General features: G+C 43.9%; 1 protein-coding gene across 1 annotated transcript in view; it reads right to left on the bottom strand.

The window, feature by feature from the left end:
- The window catches only part of MAOB (monoamine oxidase B), a 142975-nt gene extending 129939 nt beyond the window's left edge, over positions 1–13036 (bottom strand). Inside the window, exon 1 of the mRNA XM_004376918.1 lies at positions 12942–13036. Within this exon, the coding sequence (XP_004376975.1) occupies positions 12942–12987 (46 nt within the window). The 5' untranslated portion in view covers positions 12988–13036. The remainder of the gene's footprint in view (positions 1–12941) is intronic.
- Positions 13037–13121: the final 85 nt, after the last annotated feature.

Below are 13121 nucleotides of genomic sequence, written 5' to 3'. Positions count from 1 at the left end.
GGAGCAAGGGAGAATGAAGAGAACAGGATACAAGGAAAAGATTAGTCCAAAGGACTAATGGACCACATCTACCAAGGCCTCCACCAGACCGAGTCCAATACAGCTAGATGGTGCCTGGCCACACCACTGACTGCTCTGACCAGGATCATAACCGAGGGTTCTGGAGAGAGCTGGAGAAGGATGTAGAACAATATTCTAACACACAAAAAAAGACCAGATTTACTGGCCTGACAGAGACCGGAGAAACCCCGAGAGTATGGCCCCCAGACACCCTTTTAGCTCAGTGGTGAAATCACTCCTGACATTCACCATTCAGCCAGGGATTGGACAGTCCCATAAAACAAAACGGGACTAATGAGGCACATCAGTCCAGGGACAAGGACTAGAAGGCAGAAAGGGACAGGAAAGCTGGTGATAAGGAACCCAAGGTTGAGTGAGGACCGTGTTGCCATATAGTGGGGTTGTTAAGCATTGTCATAGAGCAATATGTGTAGTAACCTTTTAATGAGAAACTATTTTGTTCTGTAAACCTTCATCTAAAGTGAGAATAGCAGCACAACCTGAAGAACGTAATCGATGTCACTGAATTGTACATGTAGAAATTTTTGAAATGGTGTATCTTCAGCTATGTATATTTTCACCGAAAGAGAAAAGATCCTCCAAAGTCGAGAAGGGAGAATGTTGACATGTTATGGGGTTGTTAACCAATGTCATAAAACAATATGTGTACTGGCTGTTTAATGAGAAACTATTTGTTCTGTAAACCTTCACCTAAAGTACAATTAAAAAAATACTTGAAAAATTGTAGAACAAATTCAAATTCATAAAAATAAGACCAGCCTTACTGGTCTGAGAGAGACTGGAGGAACCCCTGAGACTATTGCCCTCAGACACTCTTCTAACATGGAACTGAAGCCACTCCTGGGGGCCACCTTTCAGCCAAATAATAGACAGGGCTTTAAAATAAACAATCTAACACTTGTGAAGAATGTGCTCCTTAGAGCAATCAAGTATACCAAACCAAAAGGGCAGTATTTGCCCAAAAGCAAAGATGAGAAGGCAGGAAGGGGCAGGGAAACCTGCTGAATGGACACGGGAAACCAAGGGTAGAAATGGGGAGAGTGCTGACATTTTGAGGGGATTGCAACCAATGTCATGGCACAATTTGTGTATAAATTACTGAATGGAAAACTAATTTGCTGTGTAAACATTCACCTAAAGCACAATAAAATATTCAAAAAAATACTTGAAAGGTTAACAAAAAAAGGGATGATTTAGGAAGGAAGGAGAGAAAATAAAACTAAAGACCTAGTAGGACATCTTCACCATTGGGCAGTTCTGAGAAATGTTGATGAGGCCAGAGGGAAAACTGGTACGAGATGACAAACATAAGATTAGGGGCTTAAACTTTAGACATTAAGTAGAAATTTACTAGTGTATGACATTTGAGATGCCATGAAAGGAAGACTATGGCAACATCACTAACATTTGAAAGGCCAGACCTGCCTAAAGATGTTTTCTGATTGTGCCCCATCTCTTGCAAAACAAATGTTTCAAGGACAATTTTATACAGCAGATAGGATGAACTCTTCACTTTGTGTTTCTGATTGCTCAAGATGTGTTTATCGTTTAGTGAGTTGGGTCACAGCCCTTGGGAAGAAAATCTCTTTTCATTTTATAAAACAAATAAAAAGAAAATATTTTAAATGCAGACAAGCCCTTCAATTCCAATTATAAAACTTCAGAAGGAAAACATTATTTTTTTTTGATACTTCTCTGGGTAGGCATTCAGCAAAATAGTGAAAAGCAAAATGTACTTTCAAAGATTTTCTCCTTGCCATTCTTGTCCTCCATGCCTTCTCTTATAACCTCCCCTGAGTGTTCAGGATAAGTCAATTCATTATAACCAACTGATCGCTTCTCAACTTGTTCCTGAATTGCTACCCATTTTTTGCCTTCCCTGACTCAGGGTTGCCCTCTTATCCACCAGGCACACAACTATCCACCCTATCTTTATATCACAATTTTCAGTGGCCCCCAATTTCCAACCACATAAAAACCTAGCTTCTCACTTTGCTTGTTAATGCTTCATAGTTTCATTCTGCCCTCCTTCTACTAATTTTACCCATTACCCATGTCCCCATACATTTACTCTAGCCATGGTGGACTTTCTACCTTCCTATAAATAAATATAACCCACTAATTTGTGCCTCTGGATCTATTATTTATATTATTCCTACAGTGGTGCAAATGGTTAACGTGCTCAGCTATTAGCCAAAAGTTTGGTGTTTTGAGTCCACCCAGAGGTGCCTCGAAAGAACAGCTTAGTGATCTGCTTCCAAACACTCAGCCATTGAAAATCCTGTGGATCACAGTTCTACTCTAAAACACACGGAGTTGCCATGGGACAGAGTCTTAGTTATCTAGTGCTGCTATAACAGAAATACCACAAGAGGATGGCTTTAACAAACAGAAGATTATTCTCTCACAGTCTAGCAGGCTAGAAGTCTGAATTCAGGGCACCAGTTCCAGGGGAAGGCTTTCTCTCTGTCAGCTCTGGAGGAAGGTCCTTGTCATCAATCTTCCCTTGGTCTAGGAGCTTCTCTGCACAGAAATCCCGGGTCCAAAGGACAGGCTCTGCTCCCAGTGCTGCTTTCTTGGCGGTATGAGGTCTCCGCCCCCTCTCTCTGCTCACTTCTTTCTTTTCTATTTCAAAAGAGACTGACTTAAGACACAACCTAATCTTGTAGATTGAGTCCTGCCTCATTAACATAAATGCCTCTAATTCCACCTAATTAACATCATAGAGGTAGGATTTACAACACATAGGAAAATAGCATCAGATGACGAAATGGTAGACAATCACACAGTATTGGGAATCATGGCCTAGCCAAGTTGACACATATTTTGGGGGGACACAATTCAGTCCATGACAGACAGCAACTAGTTTACCATCTGTAAAGCTTCTTTCTTCTCTACCCATCCAAATCCTGACAGTTTTTCAGGACCTGTTCAAATTCCACTCCCTTAACGAGACTTTCTCCAACTCCTCAGGTCTTCCGTGATTTCTTCTAGCTAACTTAGCCCTTGGGCCACTGTTTACCACTCAGTTATAGATTGTTTATTATTGTTTCTTATTGCTTGTATGTGCTGGTCTTGTGTCTCCAGTTGCATTTTAAATCTCCTGAGGGTCAGAACTTGGTCTTACTCTTTTTCTGTATCTCCCTTCAGTAAGTAAATACATGCTGACTTTGGAAACATTGCTTACTGGGCCTTGGCTTTCTATAGTATGTTTGTGTACTGAAATAACTGCCCAAAGATGAAACTGAAGTTAGTGGTAATTCTTACACAGGGTCACATGCAACTGTACACATTTCATTTGTCCCAGGTATTGATGGACATCTGCCATTACACTATATCTTGCCCCTTGCAATAATCTAATATTCATTCATTTTAAATGTTATTTAAATTGTAGGAGTCCTCATTCAATGTGCATTGGTCAAATGCATAATGTGTATGTAGTTTACATCTTGACAGGAATAAAGAAATGTACTAATATATTAGAATTTGTTGATAACATATTAATTATCATTATTGATATCTGGAGAAATAGTACTTGACACCAAAACAACATTACATGGATTTTGCTATGTCAGTGGAACATGGGAATGCTACTGGCATCCAAAAGTTTGGAGAAAGAAGTTAGAAACTAAATTACCTCTTTAAGTTCATGGGTTCATTTTGACCAGAGGACACCTGATGATTTATTTTCAAAAACACAGGAATCATTAGAACAGTTGCTTTCTTCAGTTATAAGCGGTTGTTGTTGTTAGGTGCCATCGAGTCAGCTCAGTCCGTTCCGACTCATTGCAACCCTACAGGACAAAGTAGAACTGTCCCATAGCGTTTCCAAGGAGCGGCTGGTGGATTTGAACCGCCAACCTTTTGGTTAGCAGCCGAGTTCTTAACCACTATGCCACCAGGACTCCTTCCATCAGGACAGCCTCTCCCCAGCTGTGCTCGCAGGCATGCCTCTTCCTGGCCCTCAGCTTCTACCCGAAGGCACTCAGCTTTCTCTCTGTGGGCTGGGAAGCCCACCTCACCATTTCCTGCTGCCGGGTCTCCGCTGCCAGGTCTCTCCTGCCACTGCTTCTCACTGTCTTCAGGGTTATAGCTCTCTCTCTTTGTCTGTCTCTCTCTATATCTCCTGCTTCCAGGAGCTTCACAGAGCAGGGATCCTGGGTCCAAAGGACACGCTCTCTGCTCCTGGCTGTTATTCCTTGGTGGTGGCCGGATACTCACCTACCAAGTGGTAGTATGTTTAAATAAACTTTAATTACATACATATCAGTTGCATGAGGTAACCACTTTACCAAAATCCTCTCAATGTGTGTGTGTCTTTGAACTGTGTGAGTGGGAACAAAAGAGATAAGAACAGATTCTAAGTTATTGATGCAGGGGAAATGGCTGCAATGACACTGGGCAAAGGTTAAGAGATTAAAATTAGTTTCTCCTACATTGACATTTTCACAGAAGTAGAAGAAATCAAACAGGGAAATGAACGTTAAATGGAGTAATACCGGGATGACCCTGTTATTAACCAAACATCTGCTGGACACCAAATGAATTGAAGTCTTCATAGAGAAATGTGTTTTGTGTTTATAGTTTCTGATATATTTATCTTTTAAATGTATATTAAAAATAATCAGAGTTTAAGCTTTTTCTTTAAATTTAGCTGCTGGTTTTCTTTTATTATCTGTCTTAGTAAATCATATACAGGCCAAGAAAGTAGGGCTCATAACAGCATTCCTGTTACAGGATAAGATTCCGTGAGTGTGTGTGTCTGTCTGTGTGTTTATGTGTGTGTTTGTGCACATCTGTGTGTATGTGTCTGTGTGTACATGTGTCTGTGTTGGCGTGTGTGTCTATGCATGTCTGTGTGTTGGTATGTGTATCAGGGTGTGTGTGTCAGTATGTGTGTGTTAGTGTGTGTGTGTCGGGGTGAATGTGAATGTGTAGGTATGTATGTTAGCACATGTGCATGTACAACCACAAATCACTTCCTCAGCCCAAAGTTTGATAGTGGAGTAGGTGGGCACAATGGCACTTTACACCTACTTGTGGTTAGTGGCCATTTTAATTACGTCTTAATTTAAGACGTAACTGTCTTAATACAAAGAGCTAGCATTATCAAATGCTGCCTACATGCTGGGCAAGGTGTTAGGAGCCTGACTTTTCACAGCAGCTCTGGGAGGGTCATGAATGGCAAAGCCCTATGCCTTTTGCTGTATTCTAACACCTGGGATATATTAGTGGGAGGGACAGTCTGACTAACAATAATAGCCAATATCTATTGTGTGCCTACCAGAAGCCAAGCCCCATTCCAAGCACTTTACATGTATTTTCTCTTTTAATTCTCTCAACTTCCTTATGAAGAATATTATCATTATCCCCATTTTCCAGATGAGGAAACTAAGACATGGGAAAAGCTAACTACTTTTCTCAAGGTGGCATAGCTAGTTAGTGGTGGCACCAGGGTAGACTCCATGCTCTTAATCTCTCTGCTCTACCACTTCCTCTGTGTGGCAGGGAGACTAGACGTAGGTACCTAGCTAGAGAAGAAAACTGTTGCCATTGTCAATGACCAAGCCAGGTCTTCAATCTGCCCTGGTGACTTCTGAGGGTATAAACCCGTTGCCGTCGAGTCGATTGATTCCAACTCATAGCGACCCCTCAGGACAGAGTAGACTTGCCCCATAGGGTTTCCAAGGAGCAGCTGGTGAATTCGAACTGCTGACCTTTTGGTTAGCAACCGAGCTTTTTAACCACTATGCTACCAGGGCTCCACTCTGAGGGTATAGAAGGGCCTGAAAGCTACGGCTCCAGTGGCACCTGGCTCTGCCAACAAAATCCACCAATCCTGTCCCTCCCAATAATATAGCCCAGGTGTTAGAATACAGCAAAAGGCATAGGGCTTTGCCATTCATGACCCTCCCAGAGCTGCTGTGAAAAGTCAGGCTCCTAACACCTTGCCCAGCATGTAGGCAGCATTTGATAATGCTAGCTCTTTGTATTAAGACAGTTAAATCTTAACTCCAGTTAAGACAGGAGTCAGGTGGCTGAAAGGAGGACCAAGTCAGAATCAGAATAACAGCCAGGCTGGGATGATGCTGAAATACAGGTCTAGAGCTTCCAAAATTTCTCCTGATGAGAAACATAGAGGGTCCCAGAGCCCAAGAGCAGCCTGAGCCCGTCGTTGGGGGAAATAAAAGAATGGGGTGGGGCAGGAAGAGTCTGGGACCAGGCAGGCCCCTAGACATGCCTACATGCATACCCCACATCCTTTTGCTCCCTTTGAAAAGCCTCACATCAAGAATAATTCTTTGTTTGGTGAAGAGGAAGAAGTGATTACATATAAATGCCTGTTTCTGCTCCCATAGATTGAAAAACCCTAGAAGCCAAACAAGGATATATTTTCCCAAAGGCAGAATAAGGAGTCTAAAAGCTGAAGCTACAATGACCCTGTGTATAGTCCTCATTAATTCTTTCTAATCCTCATAACAACTCTCCTAAAGATGAGGAAGCTAAAGAACCTGGAGGTTATGTAACACAACAGGTAAGTGAAGGAATCAAGATTCATACCTCCTCTGTCTGACAAAGGAGCCCTGGTAGTGCAGTGGTTAAAGTGATTGGCTGCTAACCGAAAGGCTGGCCATTTGAACCCACCAGCTGCTTCGCAGGAGAAAGATGTGGCAGTCTGCTTCCATAGAGATTACAGCCTTGGAAACCCTTGGGGCAGTTATACTGTGTCCTATAGGATCACTATGAGTTAGAATTGACTAGACAGCAACCGTTTCTGTCTGCCAATAAAGTATATGCTGTTTTAATATTGCTGTACTCTCTATATTCTTTCTTTGGCTAGAATATACTAATTTCCAGTCGCATCTATATTATTATTATTATTCTAGAACATTCCAGTGGGTTACAGAAGCCCTCAGTAGTTCTCCATCTTTCTTCATCAAAGGTGAGGAGGAGGTTTTTGCCATTAACACAGGGGCAACATCTGCCCACTGTGACCCTCAACTCACAACATTTTGTCATGAGAGTCTCTGATGCTCTCTTCCAGGCTAGTCCCACCAATCTTGCCAGTCTGCAGCCAGGCTCGATCTCCTGACCACACATATCACCTGCCACGTGTTGGTGACAATTTGGAAGGCTGGCTCCGACTCTTCCAGAGATCTCAGCCAAATGCCTGCCTCCTTCAGATGGCTGAATCTCCTCTCCCAAGTCTGGCCAGAATTTTCTCCTTTCTGTTTCGAGTTTTCCCTTTTGTAGCTTTTATTTTGAGGATTGAGCAAGAGCCATTTCAGAATTTCAAAACAAAGTTCCCATGGTTCCACCAGCACAAACACTAAAACCAAGACTCAGGACTGAAGCTACATGCTGTTCTCCCCTTCCATGTGGGAGATGTCATTGCCCTGCCAAACTTCCAGAGGTGACCTGAACCTTGGATGAGAGATTTGGGTGGGGATGCATTTATATCCTGTATGTGTTTTTAAAAAGCTGTTCTACAATTGCCTTGAAAATGTTTTCAATCCTCAAAACAGAAAGTTATATATTAACCAGCTATACCCCTAATACATCTCTGTTTATCTTAAAGGGGGTGATTAAAAAGTGCTGACAGCTTTAAAAATTATCAGAGAATGACCAGAATGTCCCATGTTTAATAATTAACAAAGCTTTAAAATGAGAGTGAAATTCAGAGACTTTAAAAAATAAATCATTGTGTCGGTCACTTATTCATTCTAAAATTCTGATTTTTATTACTTTTCTCATTCTTAATGTGATTTCTTGGAAACCGTAGTGGCATAGTGGTTAAATGCTACAGCTGCTAACCAAAAGGTCGGCAGTTTGAATCCACCAGGCGCTCCTTGGAAACTCTATGGGGCAGTTCTACTCTGTCCTATAGGGTCGCTATGAGTCAGAATTGACTCGACCACAATGGGTTTGGTTTTTTAATGTGATTTCGTAGGAAAAGCAAAAGGGTTGTGAGTAAATGGATCTGAAATTCAGACCCAGTCAATTGCCACTTTGTTGGTGTAAAGTTAAAGTTCATTAATTCAACACGTTTACTGAGCATTCACTATGCCAGGCAGAGCTCTGGGGCTGGGGGCTGGGGCCTCTGTTGAGAGAGAAAGAGACACCTCCCCAGCCTCCAGAGGCTTAGGACCTAGTGAAGAGAAAGACAATGAATGAGGAAAAATTAAAAACTCATGAGAAGGAACACGGAAGTAGGAGAGAGTTAAACAGAGGCACATAATGCAAGCTGCTGGGATTAGAGAAGGCTGCCTTCACAAGTGACATCTGAGCTAAGATCTGGGGTTAACTAAGTGTTTTTCCATTTCTCAGTTTCCTCATCTCTCTCATGAATGAATCTGTGGAGAATGACTGAAATATCTTCTGTCTTCCTGTGGGGGATGTAAGCATCCCCCACAGTCCTGTCCTTGGCCCCGTCTCTTCTCTCTATACTCTTGGCTTTAGTCATTGCATCTACTTCAGTGGCTTCAACCAAAACATCTCGGCCTCAGGAGGGGTGAGGAGGGCTGGTAATAGGGAACCCAAGGTCGAGAAGGGAGAGTGTTGACATGTCATGGGTTTGGTAACCAATGTCACAAAACCATATATGTACTAACTGTTTAATGAGAAGCTAGTTTGTTCTGCAAACCTTCATCTAAAGTACAATTAAAAAAAATCTTGGTCTTACACATCTGTAACCCCAACTTCTTCTTTACATTTTCAATGGCTAGACTTCTCTTCCTGACTGAACACCTCCAACTCTAGATGTCCCATCTTTTCTCAAAACCTACTCTTTTCATTTCCCTATTTTTGCCAACACCATCGCCATATTCCCAGTCACTTGATACACATCCCTCTGTGAGTAAAAAATTGTCAGTGGACGTTCATTGACCACAGGAGGAGATAAACCTTTTAGAATGACATACAGGCCCCCATGCATCCTGACTGCTGTTTCTGGCTTTGTCTCCCACCAGCACCCACAACCCTTCACACTGAAGTTCTTACTTCTTTGGTTATTACTGGTTTAACAGCATACCAGCCACTTTTTAGGCCTCTGGACCTCATAGGCAGGATACTATTTTGGGTCTAGTGCATTTAGCGTCAAGGTGTGTCCCTTTTGAAAAGTGTGAAGCTCAGCAAATCGGAGTTGAGACAAGACTTGCAAGCATAATTATGGCTTTCCTGTGTGATAGTTAGGGAGCCCTGATGGGTTTGTTTTGGTTTTTCTGCGTCATATTTGGAAAACCAGAGGTTCCCCATGTAACTAGTGGAAAGGTACCTGCAATAAATTCTTTATTTCATTATTATTGGTATATTGTCCTACCACAGATCGGTGGTGCCAGAGTGCCACTTGCCTTATTGGCTTGTATTACCAGATCGTATTTCTCAAAATCCATATTACCAACCAGAAATTTAAACACACTCAATTAGTAAGGGTGCATTCCAATACTGAAAACACATGCCATCGAAAAAAAATTTTTTAAGCAAAAATTTGGTAATGAAAGGGTATTAAGGTTTCTCAAACAAACCATCATGTTCTTTCACATATTGGTGATTTTACATCAACCGTTCCTTAGCTCTTAGCTCAGAGCCCTGGTGGCGCAGTGGTTAAGAACTTGGCTGCTAAGCAAAAAGTCGGCAGTTCAAATTCACCTGCTGCTCCTTGGAAGCACTATGGGATCAGTTCTACTCTGTCCTATAGGGTCGCTATGAGCTGGAGTGGACTCGATGGCAACAGGTTTTTTTTTGTTTTTTTTTTTTTGGTTCCTTAGCTTAAAATGCTTTCTTCATCTAGTCTTCTGGTGAATTCATATTCATCTTAGTCCCTGGGGATGCAAATGGTTAAACACTTCACTAATAGCCAAAAGGTTGGCAGTTTGAACCTACCCAGATACATCTCTGAAGGCAGGCCTGGAAATCTGCTTCTGAAAGGTTATAGCCTTGAAAACCTTGTGGAGCAGTTATACTCTGCATACATGGGCCACCATGAGTCAGAATCAACTCGACAGCAACTAACGACAATAGTAACAAGACCTAGTTCAAATGTCACCTCTTCTATGAAGCCTTCCCAGATTTTCTCAGGCAGAATTTAACATTCTCCTCTATCACCTTCCCTAGAACTTGTACATGGGCTACTAAAGCATCTATCCTAGGTCATTAGCATTAATTATTCATCAGGAATCAAGGGTGGCCGCTCTGTATAATTCGTGTTTTATTCTCTTTAGGGCAGGATGTGAGATAGATAATAAATGTGCATTTAATGACTAAACAATGAATCAATGAATGGCCCCTCTTGTGGCATGTACCACTTTCTACCTTGTATTGTCTTTGTTTGAGTATACTATCTCCCTTCTTAGATTAACAGGTCTTCCAGAGCAAGAACAATGTAACCCATCTGTGCATCCCCAATCACAGTCTTCACCACCCATCTGTCAGTTTGCCATTCTGTGGTGGCTTGTGTGTTGCTATGATGCTGGAAGCTATGCCACAGGTATTTCAAATACCCGCAGGGTCACGCATGGTGGACATGCTTCAGCAGAGCTTCCTGACTAAGACAGACTAGGAAGAAAGGCCCAGTGATCTACTTCCAAAAATTAGTCAATGAAAACCCTAAGGGTTACTACCAAATATTGTCTTATATAGTGCTGGAAGATGAGACCCCTAAGCTGGAAGGCACTCAAAATACACAGTGGCTGCAACAATAGACTCAAGTATGCCAGCAATCGTGAGGATGGCATGGGACCGGGAAACATTTGACTCTATTGTACATGGGTCGCCATGAGTTGGAGCCGACTCAACAACTAACAATAGCACCACAACAGTCTACCCTGATGCCTACTGTTTGAAATAATGTGTAAAACTCTTGTGGGACCTGGTGACATATTTCAGACTTTGTAAAGCTATTTCACACATATTGTTTCACTTGCCCTTCTCAATAACCCTGTAGTCTAGGTATGACTAATTGGTGTTATCCCTATGCAGCAGATAAAGCAATTAAGTAAGGAATCCTTGGAATCCTGCTTTCTTGGTTTAGAGCAATGTTTACTCCGTGTAATGTTCTTGAGAAAAGACAGATCTACTCATCAATCCTTTGGTTTTGATCAGAGTTTGGGGATGAATCTAGAGGTTCACCAGTGCTCTGTAAAAAAAAACAATCTCAATCCTTATCTACCCCTCCTGAACGTGTCTAATATGAATTACTTGAGTGAGCATGAAGGTTTAGAGTATGAATAAGAGAGGGCAAAATAAAGGGGGAGGGGATGGAAGAATCTGAACACATACTTTGAGCAAGAAAAAGACTTTAGGGGCCTGAAAAGAGACCTTTCAGCTTCCATAAGATGGAGTGCTGTGCGTGGCACCATTGAGAGGTACTTGGTTTCTAAAACATCTAGATAGGTATCCTTTTAAATCCAAGTTCCTTTAGGAGAGATGTTAAAAATACTGAAGGAAAACTGAATCTACACAGCCTTGTCCGACCTCAGCCTGCCACTTGTTTCAAAGGTCGTACTTAACTGCTCTGTGTTAGAAATATTTTCCAAATTGTATATATAGAGATCTAGCGAGCAAGGTTGCTTTGGGCTGGCAACTCCTACAGAAATGGTCATCACACACATCTGGGCAGCCCCCCACCCCCGGAACCTCATGCTCTCCCCCTCCCCACCTAGCCCCCTGCTCCTAGAGCCCAGGGGTTGTGCTTTATGCATCTATGTACCTGCAGCACCGGGCATAGAGCCTGGCATGGGATGGATGAGTTTATGAGGGCCAACTAGACAAAAGCAGACCCTCCTCACTGTAGCCTGAGATCTGATCTAAAGGTGAGGAAGGTTGGGGTTGGGGGAGTCGCACAGGACCAGGGTTAATACCCAACATCAAATGCCATGGTTTCTTCATCCAGCACAGGAGCAGAACTGCTCTCTGCTCCTGAAGGTTAAAGAGGCTACTTGAGATCTGGTCAGGTCAGTTCGTAGACAACACAGCCGTGGGTTCTGGCGGTGTCCTATTGACTGCTCAAGCACCAGGAGGTGTGGGAGTTTGTGTTGGACAGGCTGTTCTGGTAGCACTGCTTACTCCCACTGACTCCACCCTGGATGACCTGTCTGACATCCTCAGAGAAGGGTTCTCCCGCTGACCCATCCCTCCTTCTGACTCCTGACTTTGGGGACCCTGCATGCACACAGCCCCTTGTGTTGGAGAGGGGAGTCTCTGTCCTCCTCCCTGCCAGTCTCTCCACACTAGCCCTGATGGGTGGCTTGACCATCCTGCGTGGGGATGGTAGGGCGGGAGGCATTTGCCAAGAAGGCTCTGCAGCCCCAGGTAGACCCATGACAATTAGGCAACCGCAGAGAATCAGGGTCAGGAACGTCTTGTCCAGGGTCCAATCTTTCCTTCTGTGCCAGGAGCTGTTCAAGGTCGCATTCCAGGTGACAGCATAACAACGCGTTGTGGCGCATGCAAATGAGGGTGCAGAGTGTGGAGGTCAAGTTAGAGCCAAGGACTGAACTTTGAGCCACCCTTCAGTAGCAGTCCCTTCACCTCCCACGTGCCCTTTCGCCATGCAGGGAAGAATCCAGCAAGCGCAGGCATGTTAGCCATTGGGGTAAAGGGGGAGTTCGAAGTCTGGCCCCAGACCTTCAGCAGACTTCCAGCCTCAGGCTTCTGTGCAGGAACACACCAAATCGTTCCCCCAGGGGAGGGTTCGTGGCCTGGTGCTCTGGACTCGCTCGATCCCCGCCCGTGAACTGAGAGTCTAGGGGCTCCCGGGGGCACCCCCTGCAGCACGGATGCCCTGCGCGCCTCCCCAGACAGCCACCTGTCCGAGCGCAGGAGGAGGAAAGGAGAGAGCGCAGAGGCGCGCAGCAACTGACCTGAGATGCCGCCCCCCACCACGACCACGTCGCATTTGCTGCTCATGGCGCTCGCCCTGCTCTGGGCCGCTCCGGTGCCCGCTGCTGTGGTCTCGGACTCGGCCCCCGCCCGCTGCTCGCTACCACGCGCACTCGCGCCTCTGCGGAGCGGCTATAGGGCCGGCCCCCGGCGCCTGGAAG

The sequence above is a fragment of the Trichechus manatus genome, unplaced genomic scaffold (assembly GCF_000243295.1).
Source record: "Trichechus manatus latirostris isolate Lorelei unplaced genomic scaffold, TriManLat1.0 scaffold00046, whole genome shotgun sequence".
NCBI classification, from domain to species: Eukaryota; Metazoa; Chordata; class Mammalia; order Sirenia; family Trichechidae; genus Trichechus; species Trichechus manatus.
Note: the sequence above shows the minus strand (reverse complement) of the source record. Positions and strands in the feature narration are given on the sequence as shown.